This window comes from Sprattus sprattus, assembly GCF_963457725.1.
Source record: "Sprattus sprattus genome assembly, chromosome: 16".
Lineage (NCBI taxonomy): Eukaryota > Metazoa > Chordata > Actinopteri > Clupeiformes > Clupeidae > Sprattus > Sprattus sprattus.
In genome coordinates, this window is record NC_137914.1 from 28153487 (window position 1) to 28174928 (window position 21442).

The 21442-nt window shown below is 42.9% G+C and overlaps 1 protein-coding gene across 1 annotated transcript in view; it reads left to right on the top strand.

Annotated features, from left to right (window-relative positions):
- Positions 1–20493, top strand: part of ppef2a (protein phosphatase with EF-hand domain 2a) — a gene marked incomplete at both ends in the record, with an annotated part of 34689 nt that extends 14196 nt beyond the window's left edge. Inside the window, 3 exons of the mRNA XM_080853876.1 lie at positions 12841–13004; positions 17826–17913; positions 20273–20493. Coding sequence (XP_080710002.1) covers positions 12841–13004; positions 17826–17913; positions 20273–20493 — 473 coding nt within the window. The remainder of the gene's footprint in view (positions 1–12840; positions 13005–17825; positions 17914–20272) is intronic.
- Between the last annotated feature and the right edge of the window lie 949 nt (positions 20494–21442).

The window sequence follows — 21442 nt, forward strand, 5'->3', positions numbered from 1 at the left end:
AAGAATTAATTTCACAAACAAGTGTAGCTATTTGATGAAGAGAATATGCCCTTTAATGGTGAGAAACACACAAAGGTTATGACGTGTCTATCAGGCATAGATCACATTACATTTTCATCAAGTGATATTCAGGATCAGAAGGCAATTGTTTCGACTTATATACAGGTTAACCCGATTAAAAGCACTTACTTTTGAACCTATGAATTGCAAGAAATGCTAGAATCATATTTAGTCTTGTGAAACACCGAGTCAAATACATTCAACTTGCTCAAAGCAAAATTAAGTTAAATCATTTTGTAGTCATGGCTGGGGTAGGCTATATACAGCCGCGGAAAAAATTGAGACCACTTCAAAATTATCAGTTTCTCTGGTTTTACTATTTATTGGTATGTTTTAAAGTAAAATGTACATTTTTGTTTTATTCTATAACCTACTGGCAACATTCCTACCGAATTTCAAATAAAAATATTGTCATTTAGACCATTTATTTGCAGAAAAATGACAATTGGTCAAAATAGCAAAAAAGATGCAGTGTCTTCAGATCTCGAATAATGCAAAGAAAACAAGCTCATATTCATTTTTAAACTACAAAATACTAATGCTTTAACTTAGGAAGAGTTCAGAAATCAATATTTGGTGGAATAACCTTGATTTAAAATCACAACTTTCATGTGTTTCGGCATGCTCTCCACCAGTCTTTCACATTGCCGTTGGGTGACTTTATGCTACTCCTGGCGCAAAAAATCAAGCAGCTCGGCTTCTTTTCATGGCTTGTGACCCTCCATCTTCCTCTTGATCACATTTCAGAGGTTTTTTATGGGATTCAGGTCTCGGAATTGGGCTGGCCATGACAGGGTCCTGATCTGGTGGTCCTTCATCCACAATTTTGAAGTGGTCTCTTGATCCATTTCCGCGGCTGTATTCCACAGAACAAAAAGGTGTTCTTTTGCGTTCGCTATTATCCGAGTTTTTTGGAAGAAAAACATCGGTTGTTTGTACTCTTTAGAACAGTTTTAAAGACTGTAAACACTTGTGTTCTTCTCTTCCATCACTTTCACAAATAATGAAATCGTAGTATAGTATTTTTCCCTGCGTTTGTTTAGGCGAACTGCTTTCCTTTCCGATCAAGCGAGTGCTGCGCGCTTCCGCGAGGGTGTGCATCTGACGCGGAGGGTGCTGAATCGGGTACAACACCGGCCTTATTTAAAAAGAACTAAATTGGTTGCCATGGTGCTGCCGCGAGTGGGGGCCTGTCTTGGAGGCTCTCCTGCGGGTGGACCATGGCCTGGATCGCGGACTGCCTCGCCGGCTGACCAAAGTGCCTGGGACTGCGGGCTGGCCTGTCGGATGTGCTGGTGAGCAGCACCGACGCCACCCAGGGAACTCCATCGTTCTCCATCATAGGGTACATTGGCAGCGAGGCGGAGTGCAGAACGCTGGTGGAGTTTTGTGGGCTCAGCGTCGGAGAGACCAGGGAGCTTGTGGTGGACTACCGGCGGAGGGGGAGGAGGAGCCCCCCAACAAGAGACGGTTGGGGAGGAGAAAACGCAGATTTTTATATGTTTTATGTGTATGCTTGATTCCCATTCCTGTTGTCCCTTTTATTCACTACTTTTTCCTGCTGCTATGACACCTGAATTTCCCTAACGGGATTAATAAAAGTTTATCTATCTATCTATCTTTCTATCTATCTATTATTAAACACATAGCACAAAGCTCAAGCTTAAGTTAACATTATTAAAACTTCACATAAGTCCACTAGTCATTTCCCACTTAAACTAACTATAACTAGATCAGAATTTCCAGTAACAAGGGAGGTAAATGTGGAATTAAAATAAGAAATAGCCTACCCCAGAGGAGGGGGGAAAGGAGGCTCAGCGGTTAGGGCACAGCACCTACTATTATTATGATTATTTAAAGGATCAATAAGAAATTAATTCATTTCATATATAACCATTATTAGTATATTATTATAGATACATTATGAATTTCGTTTTTATGGGGCAATAGCTGTAACTGGGAGGGGATACTTTTTTTGTCAGTTGAAAGTTGACCAATAGAAAGAATCTCATTGTGGTGGTTTTTCAACCAATGGCTGCAGGGTGTGTGAGGCTAGATTGGTAACAATGTCAATATGCTTATAAGAGCCTCTCGCACCTCTGTCAGCGGGAGGTGAGAAGTATGCTAAACACATCGTCCCCCCTCCCCTCGCGCGTTCCTTCCCGGGATTTCCGTTCATATGCGGCAGACAGATATTTAGGCGTGAATATCCGCGATCGACCAGGAATGCTGATTATTTGCGGCTGTACACAGCGTTTACGTGTCCGATAATATTAGTTTTCGTGCAGTGCTGTGCGGTGGAAGGGGGGGGTTATGTGCGGCTCCTGTGCGGTGGAAGGGGGGGGTTATGTGCGGCTCCTGTGAGGCGGAAGGGGGAAGGGTGCTCTAGTCAGGCTCCTGTGCGGTGGAAGGGGGGGGGGGCTCCTCTGAGGTGGAAGATGGAAGGGGGGAGGGGGCTCCTGTGCGGCTCCTGTGTGGTGGAAGGGGGAACTTATGTGCGGCTCCTGTGAGGCGGAAGGGGGAAAGGTGCTCTCGTCAGGCTCCTGTGCGGTGGAAGATGGAAGGGGGGAGGGGGCTCCTGTGCGGTGGAAGGGAGGGCTCCTGTGAGGTGGAAGGCGGGCTCCTGTGCGGTGGAAGGGAGGGCTCCTGTGCGGTGGAAGGGGGGCTCCTGTGCGATGGAAGGGAGGGCTCCTGTGCGGTGGAAGGGGGGCTTCTGTGTGGTGGAAGGGAGGGCTCCTGTGCGGTGGAAGGGAGGGCTCCTGTGCGGTGGAAGGCGGGCTCCTGTGCTGTGGATGGGGGGAGGGGGCTCCCGCAGGCTCCTGTGAGGTGGAAGGCACTTTTTTCTTCTCCATTAATGTTGGCCTGTGAGATTCACTGCATTTAGCCTTCCACTGTGAATCAGTAGAGCGGTATTGAGTACGGTAACCAAAATTATTTTGGCCATATTTTGGTGTTAATTATGTCGTCATTAGTTAGGCTAGTATCATACTTCCTGCATCCATTGGAATAATATCACGCATTGAAAACACAAGATGGCGCCAGTGCCTTGATGATGCCAGATTTCATTCAATATTCAAAGTTTCATACATTCAGATTTTTTTTGTCGATATATATATTGACTGCTATTATATGTGTGTGTGTGTGTATATATATATGTATGTAAGGGATAACGGCCTCCGAGCTGTACAGTTCTACAAAGATAATGGACGCTGCGGGGCAAAGAACACCACGACGAGCAGCGGTGTGGTGTTGCTCCGCGAAGTCCATTATCTTTGTAGAACTGTACAGCTCGGAGGCCGTTATCCCGCTTATCTCCCGTTTACAACATCCAAAAATGTTTTTATTATTATTATTATTATTTCGAATTTCCTTTATCTTTAGGAAACTTAATATGCATAATAACCTGATGAATTCTTGATTTGAAGCCTAGTGCTCCCGTTAGAGAAAGAAGTGCCTGGAACAGGCTGTTTAAAAAAAAAAAAAAACGTTACGTTGGTTGTCAATGGTAACCATTCAAGAGCATTGATATGGAACGGCGATTTAACTTTTCTACTGGGACTACGTCCAAGGTGTCCATCTATATGAACTTATTGTACACCCCATTAGCCAATCAGAAAACAGTATTTCGTTCCAGAGGGAGATAAATATTTATATCAAGCTTTATCAGCTCTTAATATCTAAGTATTTATATATATATCAGCGTTTCCGTTGTCCGGTACCGGTCTTTGTCCGGAAAAAAATTGAAACGTCCGAAAATATTAGATCTCACCGGTCAAATTGTCTGATTGGAATTTCTTAAAAATCCCGTCCAGCAAACACAATCTGAATTAGACAACAATCCTAATATTTAGGCCTATAAAGCAAACGTGCACTGCCCTTATTATGTTTTAAAGGAACAGGCTATTCTGCCGCTTGAAAGTTATTAAACAACACGCATATGCTGCATTTTAAATAAAGCGCAAACCGTCGGTTACAAACGGAGCGAACTGAGTGATAAGTAGGCTATCAAACATGGCCAAGCAGACTAGCCTTAAAAGTTTTTTTCAGAGGCCAAACGCAACTGATGAGGGTGAACCTTCTGATGAGGATGAACCTGTAATACCTGCAGTGTTGCGTCTGAACGCGTTTAATTTCATTCTGTCTATGCCCGTGCGTGAGAGCGCGAAGTTGCGTAGAGGCAGAGAGCAGACAGACAGATAGAGATTTTATAAAATAGCTCGCAACATATTGAAAAAAAGAACTGGACAAGTTATTTTTTTTGGAGCTGTGAACTTAGTTCAAAATGTAAACTATGAACTGAACCAGGGCTGGACTGGGACAAAAAATCGGCCCGGGCATTTTGAACCAGACCGGCCCACTTAATTCGATAACACACCCTTTGGTCTCTCGAATGTCTACACACCAACCAGGCTTTTAGCTAGCAGGGCGTCTGCCCTATCGTCTACAAAAAAATAAGAAGAAATGGGACGCTCTACTTTTAGGCAGGACGGCCTAAAGACGCCCTATTTTTCTCCCGTTTTACCTGTTAACTTTCGCTGAATGTGATCAAAATTCACCGTTTCAGTCGCTTCAGCGAAGTCTAGAATCATATGCCCTGCCAATTAGAAAATAGCATTGCTGTATTCCCGCTACAACAACGTTACATCATGATTCCAACGAAACATTGATTCATGGGCTCGCAGAAGCTACAGAAGACAGCTGTCTCACCGCACGTCACTGAACCTACTACTTTATGAGTTCAACAAGAGTTTGTGTGTTAAGGTGGTGGTCTTAATTAATCTAAATTCAATAGAATACAATACAATATACATCATACACTTTAAAGCTTTGTTCAGAATACGGAGGTTTAAGATCGGTCGATATTTTCCGTCCTTTTTTGGAACCAGAAAATAGCGACTGAAGAACCCCCTGTTCTCGTCTACGAGTGGTACAGACTGTATTGCTCCCTTTCCTAGAAGGGAGTCTATTTCCTCCTGTAGGAAACGCGCTTGATGAGGTGGCACTAACGTTTGTACCACGCCCCTGAACTTCGGGGGGCAAACTGGAGCGTATAACGGGCTATCATAATTCGCTAGCTGGACAAATTGGCATATTTTCATAGGGTTTGGGAATACTGGGCTTTCGGAACATTGACATGGCACCGCGCACCAATAGGCTAAGGGGCTTGCCCACCACTCAAACACACAACATAGAGTGTAGGCTAACGGCTGGCTGTTTCAGAGTAGAGTAGGCTGAGGGCTAGCAACAGCTACAGACTTGTCTTGTATTTACAATGCAAACGAACTTGGCCATAGAACATAGGTCCTAAGTCAAACATATTTTAGAGACGTTTGAATTCATGATCAGTAAGCTTACCGTAGGTCGTTGTATCGTATCTCCCTGGCTGTCGCCACCAGTAGGCCTATCACTTTCATCCACGGTACCTGATGATGGACCTGCCGTGGCAAACATTTCCGATATTTTGGCACATTTGGCAGTGTAGGCTTGAAAAGCAAGCCTCTTCTTATCTCGCAGTTTCTCCGCACCCTCTTTTCGCTTTCTCTCCATTTTGGACTGGAGGATTCTAACGAAACGTGCGTTTCTGTGCACCGCCCAAGCCAAAGGTAGAAGGTGTTTGGTGATATGATTGGACGAGCCCCTTGTCACTAAAGAAGACAGCCAATGGGCCGCAGACTAGCATGCGCTTGTCAAGCATGTCAAGGCCATGGGCCACGCTGAGTTTGTTTCCCGTCCTAATGCATTATGTAGGCAGGTCCAAACCGAAAGGGGTTGGTGTTGGGTCAGCCCAGGGGATGTGATTGGGCCAGCCCAGTGTCAATAGGGCCGCTCATGAACTACTTTCGTGGGCCAGCCGGTCAGACCATTATATGGGGAAAAAAAAAAAAATATATATATATATATTTTTTTTTTAAATAATAAATTCGGGACTCTCGGCCCATATTGCACCTCGGCCCACCGGGAAAACGCCCGGTATGCCAGATTGCCAGTCCAGCCCTGAACTGAACTAGTTCATGTAGAAAGTGAACTTTCCAAACATTGAATAGCCTACCTGAAGCCCTAGATGTTCAAACAGCTTTACCAGAGAAAAGGCCGAAGTGTCGGGCGTTTATGTCCGAATGAAGTTCCCATAAGGTGCAAAGTAATTGATGGTAACAGTCAAATGTTCTGTTAGCTCTTCGAAATGGCAGGACGACGCAACGGATTCATAAGAGGGTCTAAACATTTTAGAATCTCCGCTGTCATTGAACATAGTCAGAGAGCAATGACCTTGTTGCAGCGCTCAATATCACACAGCAGGTTGCGATTAAAGGCCATTTATTGACGCGCATCAGGCATTTATGTTTTTTTTCCCATTGTAAACTTTGGCAAATAAACATGTTTCATTCTAAACGACCTGATTATGTAATTCTTTAAGCTAAACATGGCGTCAGTTTTCTTCAATAGGCTAATTTAGAAGCAGAAATAGATATATGACCGGCTTATCATTAAAATGTCCGGAAAATGAAAACTCTTCCGGTCATTTTGACCGGCAACATTTTTCTCTAGCGGATCCTCTGATATATATATATATATATATATATTAGTGCTCAGGCACGTGCAGAGGGGGGGGCTAAGGGGGCTTGAGCACCTGCCCCTTTTGCCCTTGATGCCTAAAGTGCCCTTTTGTCAGAGTGTTTTTTTATTATTATTATTTATTTTTAATTTGTGTGTGAAAAGTCTGTCTGTGCGGCCCAAAATAATAATACATTTAACGAAATGATAATAATTTAGATCTACCTTGGTCGGTCACATGATCCACAACGTGCCCTCTCTCTGCCCTGACGTGCCCTGCTGACCGACGCCTCGGATAAATTTCTCTACAGCTCCCGTTTTCTAGGTAAGCCGAGTAGCCTTGTGATGCCAAATGTGCCATGATGACTCGGGAATAGCTTGGTGTAAAGTTTGCTATAGGGGCTTATATGCCTCTCTCTTGTACGTCGCTTTGAACAAAAGCGTCTGCTAAATGACTGCATGCAAATATGAGCCAAAAATAGTTGATTAACTCCCGTAAATAAACTTGTCAACGTATGAAGTTTGTATCGTTTAATATAGAGCGTGGTCTTTAAATCTGAGAGCATTTTCGTTCATTTCACGTCATGATTTTGTATTGGTTGGTGAATTTTTGTAACGTTATTTTCTTATCAATCAGAGAGAGAGAGAGAGAGAGGGCCAGATAGCGAGAGCGAGCAGAAGTCTTTGAACTTAAAATGAAACACAGGGAATTTCTGATAGCAACAGTGTATTTCAGTGCGACAACTTAAACTGAAACACGGCAATTTTGCAAGCAACAGTGTATTTGAGTGCAGACAATCCGTTTTGAGCAGGATCTCTCTCTCCCCCCCCCCCCCCCCTCTCCATCCGTCTCATTCCCTCTCTCACTATCTCCATCTCTCACTCCCTCCCTCTCTCTCCATCCATCTCACTCATTGAAAATTGTATGTTGAAATGGACCCACATTGACTATAAACATTGCACCCTTTTGACAACTTTCATACTCACAGTGAAACACAGCTGTCTACAGTACTTGCTGCCTGTAAAATTATAGTTTAAAGGCCTTGTTCCCATATAGTTCCCCCGCTCATTTAAAACCTAATGAGTATGCACCTGTTTGTGAAATGGATGTATGTGTGTGTGTGTATGTGTGTGTGTGTGTGTGTGTGTGTGTGTGTGTGTGTGTGTGTGTGTGTGTGTGTGTGTGTGTTGGCAGCTGTGGAGACACTGTAATGTGTCTGGGGGTATAAACCAACCCCTTGTGATAACACTGTCCTATAGTGTGAAATGAACTCAGCGTCACACTGGTGGAAATGACCGTCACACCAGTGGACATAGGCTATAGAAAAGGCCTAGATAAATACATTTTTACAAATCTGTGCTACATGTGCCCCCTTTTTAACTTTGAGCACCTGCCCCTCCAAAGGTCTCTGCACGGCCCTGTTAGTGCTGTCAAACGATTAAAATATTTAATCGCGATTAATCGCATTTTTGTCATAGTTAACTTAAAATTAATCGCGATTAAATTAATCAAAATTAATCGCGATTGACATTTTCAGACAACAGTGAAGCTCGCTTCTTTTGCACAACACAACTTTTAAAGGTAAACTTTCTATTCAGAAGCTGTTTATCATCCATTTCGCTGTATCGCGCTCATCATTCACTCAAACGTGACGTTAGCCTACTACAAAGTTTGGGAGCGCAAAATAATGATTTCTTTTTTTTACAACGCGTTAATCGCGCGATAAAAAAATTAACGGCGTTAAAATGGGTTCGCGTTAACGCCGTTAATAACGCGTTAAACTGACAGCACTAATATATATATATAGTATATATCAGGCTATATATCAGCTCTTAATATCTAAGTATATACAGCCGCGGAAAAAATTAAGAGACCACTTCAAAATTATCAGTTTCTCTGGTTTTACTATTTATTGGTATGTGTTAAAGGAAAATGTACATTTTAGTTTTATTCTATAACCTACTGGCAACATTCCTACCAAATTTCAAATAAAAATATTGTCATTTAGATCATTTATTTGCAGAAAAATGACAATTGGTCAAAATAGCAAAATTGATGCAGTGTCTTCAGATCTCGAATAATGCAAAGAAAACAAGCTCATATTCATTTTTAAACTACACAATACTAATGCTTACACTTAGGAAGAGTTCAGAAATCAATATTTGGTGGAATAACCTTGATTTAAAATCACAACTTTCATGTGTCTTGGCATGCTCTCCACCAGTCTTTCACATTGCCGTTGGGTGACTTTATGCTACTCCTGGCGCAAGAATTCAAGCAGCTCGGCTTCTTTTCATGGCTTGTGACCATCCATCTTCCTCTTGATCCCATTTCAGAGGTTTTTGATGTGATTCAGGTCTCGAAATTGGGCTGGCCATGACAGGGTCCTGATCTGGTGGTACTCCATCCACACCTTTACTGGCCTGGCTGTGTGGCATGGAGCATTGCCCTGCTGGAAAAAACACTTCTCAGAGTTGGGGAACATTGTCAGAGCAAAAGGAAGCAAGTTTTTCTTCCGGGACAACGTTGTACTTTGCCTGGCTGAGGTTTGTAAAAGACCATAAGGATTGAAAAAGCGGACTGGAGGTTCTTCTAAGTTCGTCTTCTCTGATGAGTCCGATTTCACAGTAGGTGCAAGACTCTTTGGCTTGTAGGCCTCTCCAGGTCTCCGTCTAACCATCAGACGACCATGTGTTGGGCAAAGCTGAAAATTGGACTCATCAGAGAAGACAAACTAGAAGACCCTCCAGTCCGCTTTTTTCAATCCTTATGGTCTTTTACAAACCTCAGCCAGGCAAAGTACAACGTTGTCCCGGAAGAAAAACTTGCTTCCTTTAGCTCTGACAATGTTCCCCAACTCTGAGAAATGTTTTTTCCAGCAGGGCAATGCTCCATGCCACACAGCCAGGCCAGTAAAGGTGTGGATGGAGTACCACCAGATCAGGACCCTGTCATGGCCAGCCCAATTTCGAGACCTGAATCCCATCAAAAACCTCTGAAATGTGATCAAGAGGAAGATGGATGGTCACAAGCCATGAAAAGAAGCCGAGCTGCTTGAATTCTTGCGCCAGGAGTAGCATAAAGTCACCCAACGGCAATGTGAAAGACTGGTGGAGAGCATGCCAAGACACATGAAAGTTGTGATTTTAAATCAAGGTTTTTCCACCAAATATTGATTTCTGAACTCTTCCTAAGTGTAAGCATTAGTATTGTGTAGTTTAAAAATGAATATGAGCTTGTTTTCTTTGCATTATTCGAGATCTGAAGACACTGCATCTTTTTTGCTATTTTGACCAATTGTCATTTTTCTGCAAATAAATGATCTAAATGACAATATTTTTATTTGAAATTTGGTAGGAATGTTGCCAGTAGGTTATAGAATAAAACAAAAATGTACATTTTACTTTAACACATACCAATAAATAGTAAAACCAGAGAAACTGATAATTTTGAAGTGGTCTCTTAATTTTTTCCGCGGCTGTATATATATAGTATATATCAGGCTATATATCAGCTTTGTGAGCTGAAGTGAAAAAATGGGTTTGTGCAAGGAGGTCCACAAGCCATATTCAGTGGCAGAGGTTCTGAAGGGAGAAATGGCCATTGTGCAGAGCTTGTGGAAGGCTACCTCAAGTATTTGATTAAGGTTACACAATTTAAAGGCAGTGCCACTAAATATGAACAAAATGCATGTAAGTACAAGTTATCTCAACTATTATTCTGGAATTTCGCATCATCAAAACAAAGTAGTTGGACTACCTGAACTAACAGACAGGATACATTGAAATGAAATGCTCGGAATTGTGACAAACATATTTGTATTACAAAGTGTGCATAGATAGATGCAGTCATGCCAGTACATACTGTATGTTACAAGGCCAACTAGTAGCAGGACTAAAGATAAAACCATAGAAATCCAGTTTCTAAGAACAGTGGGATGTTCATGTGTTACAATGTTACACAAGCAAGTCACAGGCAACTGAGGTTTCTATAAAGATAAGGTCCAATAATGTCACATGTTCTGCCCAGCTGTAGATGTAATTTTAACCAGAATGACTTGAACGATCTTAAAACACTTCTTTTATATGACTTGAAATCTTGTAAAAGACACAGCATTGGTTTTGAGAGAAAAAATAAGATATGTAGGATGTCTTCTATTTGTGTTTTGCCACAAACCCTTCTGTAGCCAGACAGTAGTTACTTCTCTACTGAAAGATGTGCTCTGAGAGAGAGTTCTAAACATTATGCTCCCTCATTTCAAAGAGCGACGAGATGTGCATTACACGTCATGATGCGAAAATGACACAACGTCAAGGGAGGAGTTGAGAAGATTATCATATATGGACTCACAGGATGCTAGAGTAGTGCAAAGCCTTGTGGGACAGGTGAAACGTCATATTCATTGGTTGGTATGTTATTGAATTTGTGTCTTTTGTGTGGTGTGATGACAAGTTAATTATCATTCGCTCGGTTCAAGTCCAACAGACACCAGTGCATGTTATGAAAATATTTAAATTGTTATTGACAAATGATTTATTATGTTGTGTGGAACTAATGAAAGTACAGCACAGTTCAAAGTTCAAGTGGTTTGCAGTTCAAAAGTATCATTGCAGTAGAACATTATTTAACAAGATAATAAACACACATGACAGCCAGCTACATAAGATATTATGTAAATGATTTGTGTAGAATAGAGGGAAAAGGGAAAGTGAGGGGTTTAGTTAGCCTAATTTAAAATAAATAAACTGTGCCTTTAAACTGTTGCCGCTTATGAAGTGGAGAAAATAATGTGCGCCTATCAATCAACCAAACTAAAATATTCAGGTGGTCTTCATAGTATTTTCTTGCAAAATAGTAAAATACCATTTAAGGGCAAAACCATCCCAGCTACACTTATACAGAAGAAAAATAGAAAAGTATATATCAACAGCAAATTTGTGATAAATCATTTTCACCAAACAGCAAAGAAGTCCCTGAAACACTGGAAATATCCCATACCCACAGCAAGGGAATAATCCCAAATGGTCAATAAACCAAGCTAAGATTGAAAGAATATTAGGAAACTTTGGAAACTCTTAAATTAATTGATTCGGAATTAAATTCTTGATTTTACCCTGTTTGCGCTTCCAAATTCAACGCAAACTTGGGGCTATTTTTAAACGGTAATGGGAGAACAGTATGTTTGGTCAGTGGTCTTAACTGAGTGAGCACTAAGATGTAAAATACAAAACAAAATACTACTGTTGGGTTTCACCTTTTGTTGCAGATTACCAAAGGGCTGAATGTTATTGGATTATTTGTTTCACTGTCTGTGCAGCGTAGAGCTAGCTGTGCCTGACTGCATAGTCTACGTAGCCATTTGGGAACATATTTAGTTGACTTCAATGAACAGCCAATTTAGTAACTCGGTGGTCAATGTCATGCAACCCTAACCCTAACTGTATAGAGATCTGACTATATGTGCCTGACAGATGTTGAAAACCAAGATGCAGGCTACATTTCAAGTAAGGAAGTGGCTGTCCTCAAAACAATTGACTTAAAATGCCTTTTTATCAGACACACCCAATTGACACAAAGATCCATCCTCAAAGGAGCTAAGATGCATGATATGAAATGACCAGATGAATGAGCTCTAACCATAAAATGGGCTTTATGTGAAGCCCTTTTGTGTTGTGCTAAAGAACCCCGGTGCCCATGACTCTTATCTCTGCTCCCTCTAATTCAGACCACATCTCCTTTAATGACTCTTCTCTGCTTTCTTTTTCGCTCTCATTCAGGGCGCATCTCCTTTAATGATTCTTATCTCTGCTCTCTCTCTCTCATTCAGGGCATATCTCCTTTAATGGCTCTTATCTCTGCTCTCTCTTTCTCATTCAGGGCGTATCTGCTTTAATGACTCTTATCTCTGCTCTCTCTCGCTCATTCAGGGCATATCTCCTTTAATGACTCTTATCTCTGCTCTCTCTCTCTCATTCAGGGCGTATCTCCTTTAATGACTCTTATCTCTGCTCTCTCTCGCTCATTCAGGGCGTATCTCCTTTAATGGCTCTTATCTCTGCTCTCTCTCTCTCATTCAGGGCGTATCTGCTATAATGACTCTTATCTCTGCTCTCTCGCGCTCATTCAGGGCATATCTCCTTTAATGACTCTTATCTCTGCTCTCTCTCTCTCATTCAGGGCGTATCTCCTTTAATGACTCTTATCTCTGCTCTCTCTCTCTCATTCAGGGCGTATCTCCTTTAATGACTGGGCCAAAGCAGTAGGAACGGTGCTGCACCTGGACCTGCCCTGGAGGATGCTCCGCTCACAACTGGTCACTCTGACTCCAGACAACATGCTTAACTACCACAGCTGGTTCAACGAGCTTTCCTGGAAAGGACGAAACACAGAGGTAATACAAACCAAAAGCAACCCATGTCGTCAGTTTTAGAAAATGTTCTGCTTGTCCTGTGAAAGAAACTTTGCTTGACATCTTGGAATTCCTTAATGTAGAATTAATTTTGGATTTTGCAGCCATAAAGTTAGTGAGGTATTGTTGAGGACATATAATGGGGGTGATTGTGTGACAGTTTAAATATAATGGGGGTAATAGTGTGACAGTTGAACTGAAATAAGTTCCAGGGAGTCTGTTTTAGGGAATGTGTTCCTAGTAACAAATAATTGGTTCAGCATTCAGGTAGCGTTCTTGTTGCTCAACTTGTAGAGCAAAGCATATGCTTGAGGAGTCCTAAGGCCTAGAATGCCTGACTTGTATACTCAGTTTGTTATGTGGCAGTTTGTCAACTCGGCTGACTTTCGGACCCTGGTTCACTCGTTCGACTTACAGCAGGTACCCACTCCTCCAACTCACAAAGCAGGGAAAGAGCTTGACCTCATCCTTGCTCGGAACTGCACCACGGACAACCTAACCGTAACCCCTCTGCATCTCTCAGACCACTTCTTCATTCGCTTTGATGTTCGGCTCATTGAGCAACCCTCTGTCCCTCCTCCTATTGTCTCGTTCCGGCGCAACCTCCGCAACCTCTCTCCCACCAACTTTTCCTCCCTGGTTTCTTCTGCTCTTCCACCTTTATCCATCTTCTCCTCACTAGAAGTCAATGATGCCACAGAATCTCTCTGCTCCACTCTGAGTTCATGCCTGGACAGTTTGTGTCCACTTTCTACCAGACCTGCTCGATCTACCCAGTCTCATTCATGGCTGACTGATACCCTCCGAATGCAGCGCTCCAATCTCAGAGCGGCTGAGAGAAAGTGGCACAAACCTGCAGCACAGGACGATCTTGCAAGCTACCAGACACTGCTGGCCTCCTTCTCTTGAATTGCATTTAATGTACGAAATGTGCTATATAAATACATTTGCGTTGCCTTGCCTTGCCTTCTCATCCAGCATCACTGCTGCTAAGAAAACTTTTTTCAATGACAAGATCAACAGTGCAACTGATGTTCGGAAACTATTCTCCACCTTCAAAACTCTGCTCTACCCTCCTCCTCCTTCCCCAGCTACTAACCTCACAGCTGATAACTTTGCTTCCTTTTTCACAGAGAAAGTGGCAGCCATTGGGAAAAAATTCGACCAACTGTATGCCCCCCCCCCTAAGGGCGCAACCATCAATGGCTCATCGTTTCCCTCTTTCACCCCTCTCACTGAGAGTGAGGTCACCAGGTAGCCGTCCAACTTCATGGCCGCTGGACCCCATCCCATCCAGCATCCTTTAAGCCATCTCCCCTGCCGTCTTACCATCAATAACACAGGTGATTAATGCCTCATTTCATTTTGCAACATTTCCTTCTTCATTCAAAGTGGCCCGGGTAACGCCGCTGCTCAAGAAGCTGTCTCTCGATCCCACTCAGGTGGAAAACTATCGACCGGTCTCACTTCTCACCCTCCTATCTAAAACAATTGAGAGGGCAGCTTCCAAACAGGTCACAGAGTTCCTGTCAATGAACAATCTCCTCGATCCAAACCAGTCTGGATTCAAAAGCGGTCAGTCCACCGAAACAGCCCTGCTATCTGTGACGGAGGCCTTAAAAACAGCTAGAGCAGCAGCTCAATCCTTAGCTCTTGTCCTGCTTGACTTATCAGCTGCGTTTGATACAGTCAACCACCACATCCTTCTGTCCATGCTGTCAATTATGGGCATCTCTGGCAAGGCGCACTCCTGGTTTGAATCTTACCTCACTGGGCGCTCATTCAAGGTGTCATGGCAAGGTCATCTGTCTGTACCTCACAGCCTCACCACTGGGGTGCCCCAAGGGTCGGTGATGGGACCACTTCTCTTTGCCATTTACACCACTTCGCTGGGCCCTATCATCCGCTCGCATGGTTTTTCCTACCACTGTTATGCTGTGATACTCAACTGGTGCTGTCTTTCCCTCCTGAGGACATCACTGTTTCGGCGCGGATCTCGGACTGTCTTGCTGATGAATCCACATGGATGAAAAACCTCACCTTCAGCTGAACCTGGCCAAAACAGAACTGATGGTCTTCCCAGCCAAACAGGTCATCCACCACAACATCAAAATCAATACTGACTCTTTATCTCTTGCTCCATCCAAAACAGCAAGAAACCTCAGGGTCATTATTGATGACCAACTAACCTTCACAGCCCACATCGCCTCTGTCTCCAGGTCATGCCGCTTTGCGCTATACAACATCCGCAAAATCAGGCCGTACCTAACCCAGTATGCCACCCAGCTGCTGGTGCAAACCTTGGTGAGTTCCCACCTTGACTACTGCAACGCCTTCCTAACGGGCCTGTCGGCTTGCGTGATGAAACCACTACAGATGATCCAGAACGCGGCGGCGCGTCTGGTGTTCAACCAACCAAAGAGGGTACATGTCACCCCGCTACTCATTGAGCTCCACTGGCTGCCGGTAGCTGCTCGCATTAAGTTCAAGTCACTTATGCTTGTCTACAGAGTGCTTACTGGTTCTGCTCCCACCTACCTAAATGCTCTTGTAAGGGCAAATGTTACACCCAGGACACTGCGCTCATCCAGTGAGCGTCGTCTGGCACTGTGCAAGCACGGCAATCCAGACTATTCTCAGTTGTAGTTCCACGTTGGTGGAACGACCTGCCTAGCACTACCAGAGCAGGGGCGTCCCTCTCTACCTTCAAGAAGCTCTTGAAGACCCAACTCTTCAGAGAGCACCTCCCTTCCTAACTGGCACCTTGGCTTAACTTGCACTTAAGCAGTGACAGTCCCGCACTCCTTTTTCTTTCTATGTCATTTTCTAATTCTTGAAAAAAAAAGCAGTATTTATTGTTACTTACTTATCCTCTTCGTCCCGGTTGGGGCATAAGGCTGCAATCATACACTGCCACTGAACCCTGTCTCGTGCTTTGGCCTGTGCTTCGTCCCAGGAAAGACCCATCTCCTTCAGCTCCATCATCACTGTCCTTCTCCAGGTGTTCTTTGGTCTGCCCCTCTTTCTTTTTCCGACTGGGGTCCATCTATTTATTCTGCATTTCTCTGATGACTTGCGCTGTCTTTGATGTTTCAAACATGGTTCGGACATTCCATGCTCCAAGACGGATCAAGTTCGGGGTCTTAAGAGACTCATCTTCGGGCAGCCGATTTCCCAAGCTGGGCTTTCATCTGCTGCCGTCATAGTGCCAGTGTTTTGGCTAGAGCTTCTTTTGGACCCCAGGTTTTGTGGTTTTCGTGTTGCAGTTTCTGTAACAGTTGTTGTTTTCTGGGATGTGGTCGTTAGCCCCACGCCCAACCCCCAACCTGGAGGACCAGTGCTGCTTTTTGTCAGACCCCTCGCCCGTGACCTGTCCGGCTTGGTTGAACCTGCCAGGGGCTTTAAGCCCCCGCCGATATAGCTCACAGGGTCCTTGAAGCACGCAAGCCGCCCCACCACGTCAAGGTAGCAGCCCGGGGCAGATTTATTGTTACACCAGGTTTTTATTGCTCTTAGCTTGACTGTTCTCTCCCTTGTACGTCGCTTTGGACAAAAGCGTCTGCTAAATGACTAAATGTAAATGTAATATCAACAGGGTGTGTGTTATATTGATCATTCCTATAATGACACAGTCACTGTTCAGCTGTAGAGACCTGCTTTCTCACTATAAATGAGCCACTTGTACATCTTCTATATGGTTTACCGTTTGACTGTTCTCTCCCTTGTAGGCCGCTTTCGACAAAAGCGTCTGCTAAATGACTAAATGTAAATGTAAATGTAAAGTAGTTTGGATTTATGAGTATTTCTGCCCCATAGGCCTGTGAGTTTCAACCTAGACATGATTTGAGTGAATCCACCTTCCATCTTGACAATTGTGCGGTCAAAACCATCATGTGACTGTGGCTATCCTTTCTCAGTGTTGATGATGCTGTTTTAACATTAAATGAATGGTAAAAAAAGGTAACAGCATCAAAGGGGAGGTTTGAACATAGATGTTTAAGCCTTCACAGGGAGATTTGAACATAGATGTTTGAGCCTTCACAGGGTGATGAAGAAGGCAAGTCTCTTAAGTAAAGGAAATTTCACTTCAATCAATCTTTCTTATCACAATACTTTAATATTTTTAGGGGAAGGCTTTCAAATTTGAGGAGAAAGAAGTCATTGCTTCTTATTATAACGTCCTGAAATTCATTCTGATGGTATATGGTCATGTGGGGGAGAGACTGTGACTTCCTTATCATGTTGTTTTGTGCTCTGGATCCAAAAACCTGTAAATGTAAAAACAGCTTTTACAGCATTACGTGGCCAAACATATGGCTGCAACACATCCTACTCCTCTGTTTAAAAGCAGCAGCATTAGTTACACATATTCTACTCCTCTGTTTAAAAGCAGCATGAGATACACATCCTCTACTCCTCTGTTTAAAAGCAGCATTAGTTACACATCTTCTATTCCTCTGTTTAAACGCAGCATTAGTTGTCGTTAACTAATGTCAGTGGTGTTGTTTTTGGTGTTTGCAAGAAAAGTCAATTGGCTAGTTAAGACAAAAACTCTGTAATGCCTCTTCAAATAGAACCAAAACAATAAGTTAAATAACTACATCCACTTTTAGTGACAGTCTGTATGTACTGTATTAGTTATGTACACATGCTTACATAGCAGATACTATCTGCTTATCAATCAGTGCCTCTAACACTGTGAGAAATATAGGGTTGTAAGAAAATAAATATCTGATTTAATTTTTTCTAGTTTCAGTAATATCTGAATATACATGCCCTCATTGTGTCCTTTTTCCTGTGTAGCATGTAGAGCAGACTGTTTTGGAGACTCTCTACAAACATCGATCCACTTTAGAGACAATTTTCAGGATAGTTGACACTGACAATTCAGGTAAGAAAATTAAATATAGATAATGATCAAAGCAAACATTGAGTTGTGTCTTTTAGCGCCCCTCAAACCTGGTTCACTCATACCACAAAATCTTAGTCAGATTGTAGTAGTAAGTTTACTTTTGTATTTATTTTGAAAGCATATTTACTGACAAGTCTGTTGTAAGTCTATTGACAGACAAAGTGAGCTTTGACATACCATACATATTCTGGGATCCAAAAAAGTCCTGTCCAGGCATTCATTGGGTGATTCTAGAATCTTGTGCCATGTTCCGATATCCATACTTCCCGTACCTACGAGTATTTAGGGTGTTCCGGTTTCAATCGCGGCGAAAAGAAGCATACCCAAAGGACCCGGATGTCGCCCTCATAACGGTCAAAACGCTGAGTGTGGAACCAGGTACACTTTCCACCCTCAACGGCCGCCATCTTGTCTACATACCGGAAGAGGCGGAGCCAGGCAGAGCTTTTCGTTTTATTTCAAAATCAATGGCGGACATAATGGCTACGGTGGCTACGATAGCAGAGTCAGTAGACCACAAGGCTACAGACAGTAAATGTCAATATCAGCAGTAATTTAACAACTGTACTGATATTAAATGTACTACTAACATTCCATTCTGAAATTAAAGCCAGTGACATGAGTATTTTGGTTTTTAACGATGTATACCGACAGTAAGCATACCTAGCTAGCCTAGCTTGGTAGCATTACCATTGGTTCTGAATGGCAGTTATGCTAAGCAGCTGGCTATCCCCCCACCCGGGACTGTAGTTAGACCGACGAAGAGGCACTAAATTGGGACACTTTTCGCTTGGCGAGCGGGGTAAGGTGGCAGGCTCCAGGCGCTCGTTACACAGGCTATTCCACCACCCGGGAATAGCCCGTTGGTGCACTTTTAATCGGACACTTTTCGCTTGACGAGCGGGGGCAATTATGCCGTGATTGATTAACAAAGAATTGTCTGAATTCGTCAGGGAGGTATACTCTGTAATTTCCGGTAAGTGCACCACGGAGTATTAGATTTGGAACAACACTCACCTGCTGAGAGTCTGCGTACTTAGTAAGTGCGGATAGTGTACTGCGTATAAGTATACTCATGGAGGTATTGATATCGGAACATAGAATTGGTGAACCCGGTGCACTAATACCATAGCAACCATCAGTTGTAGGAGACCTGAAACTTCCCATCCCAATACAGTCATAGGCGTCGATTACGGGGGGGACATGTCCCCACCACTATTCATAATTTGAATTTTGTCCCCACCACTTTTAAAAATGTTTCAACCAATTGCGACCGAAAAAATCCCCACATACTCACCCGAAATCATCGTGTCTAAATCATGCGATAGGTCGCACGATGACATCCTCACAGCATGCACACCTGCCTGGCTGCTTGTGGAGCAAATTAGTTAAAAATACATTTTCTTTAAGCCGTTGAAGACGACGCAAGCCTAGTTGTATCTAAGAAATGTGACTAGAGGAAAGCACTGACTTATATTTATACTCCTACTTGCGATCTGTCTTTACACTTATGGTGACTATTTTTCGATTTTTTTTTTCACTTAAATGTGTTTTACGGACTTCGGAAGTTCAACGTAAGAAAATATCTCCACCTTATCAATGAACACCTGAACATTGGTTCTTACACAGCCAAGTGTTCTCAGCTGTGCCGATTGAGGTAGAGATTCTTAAATTTGGATGTGCATACATACACGTAACAACAGGGCACGCAACCGTAGTGACGTGTGCAGTGCAGTCAGCCCTAGCCCAACACGGATGAGGCACAGATGTCGCTGCCTCTGTCAATCTCTTTCGTAAGTCTAATTTTGTTTTAGGTGTTATTAAATGTCAATTACTCTAGCCTACATTTAATTTGGAAAGCCACCGACTGGTGACAGTGATAAGGTAAGATGTGGCGTTGACCTTGCCAAATGTTAGCTTGCTATTCACAGATGAGTTAACGTTCCCTACAGCTAGCCTAGCTAACGGTATGTCTTAAATTGAGACCGTTATGATCTGGTAAAATAAGCAAGCTGGTGCTGTTGTCAACATCGAGATTATCTATTTTTTATTGTTTGAATGGGATTTTCAACCCGACAATACACTGTAGACTCATATTGTAATGCAACGTTGAATGGATGAATAACATAAGGGTACCCAGCACTTTTCAAACCACTCTCAAGCTTATGGTTATTGTCCCCACCCCTTTTAAAAACAAGCTGACGCCCTTGAATACAGTCACATGATAACTTTGACACAGTGTTAGCTCATTACTTCCTATCATTTGCTATTTGTTCAGCTGCAGTCTCTCTCTGATAATTCTGAAATATTTTTCTAAACAATTTGTTTTCACCCTCAGGAGTGATATCTTTTGAGGATTTCGGTCAGACATGGAGGCTACTTGGTGCCTTTCTAAAAATGCAGATATCAGATGAGGCCATTTCGGATCTACTGGTGAGCATTGATACTAACAAAGACGGCAATATTGACATCGAGGAGTTCATGGAAGCTTTTCGCTTGGTGGATCGAAATCGACTGGAGCGTGGGAACACCGTATTCATTCGCAAAGACGAACCCTGACAAGACCAGAGACAAGACAAGACCATTCTCTCAATAGTAAAAAAAATATTGAAATGTCGGATAAGCCGTTCTGCACTCTAAGGTTATCCATATGTAAACAGGTTCACCAAGGTGAAAAAAAAAATATTTGAAATATTAGGCAGTAGCCAATGCCGTGTGACCAGGATACATTTTGTATCCCAATAAAGTCTTCACCCCCAATAATGCTAAATGAGAGAAATTAAACTTGAAGTTAACCCTAGAAAACTGTAAAAGAAAATATTTTTTTTTTATATCAATAGGAGCCATTTTAACAGTTAACAACATCTGAAGGCTGATAAGCTACAGTAAGCTAAGGTATTACTACTAACTAGTAAACTAAACTTAAAAATGTTTTCAGAGATCACTAAGTTTAGCACCTACTAAAGGGGCTAAGACAAAGTACTGGCTACTAAAGGGATGGCTGCATGCCGTGTCATGAAAAGGCCGGCGCTGAGCAAAGCCCTGAGGTGCTAGTGAGTTGGTATTGATCAGGCCTGAGGAGGAAGCAGACGCCCTCAGATCGGCTGTCGTCTGTCGCCAGGCGGTGTGCGCTCAAGTCCCTGAGGCTCCGCTGCCCGGCCCAGCTCATCAACAGTCCCCCATTAAGGCCGTATTTGTTGTCGTGGTGACCTGTTGACCCCCGTCCTGGTAGTCTTAGTTATGCAGTAGCTGGCATAAATGGATTTAACAACCTTGAATTTGTCAAGATATGAAACTAAAAAAGAACACAGCCAAGGTAACTCTTGTTCTGTGTTGTCCATTATTTGTGAAATATTCAGGCAGTGACCCTCATCTATTTCTTACCAAAATGTTAATGTTCCATTTTGAAAACCAACTGATAGAGAAAGTTAATGAAGTGTAAATCCATTGAACCTTATCAATGCAAGATTCAATGTGTTCTGTATTGTGTATCATTTCTAAGCCTTGA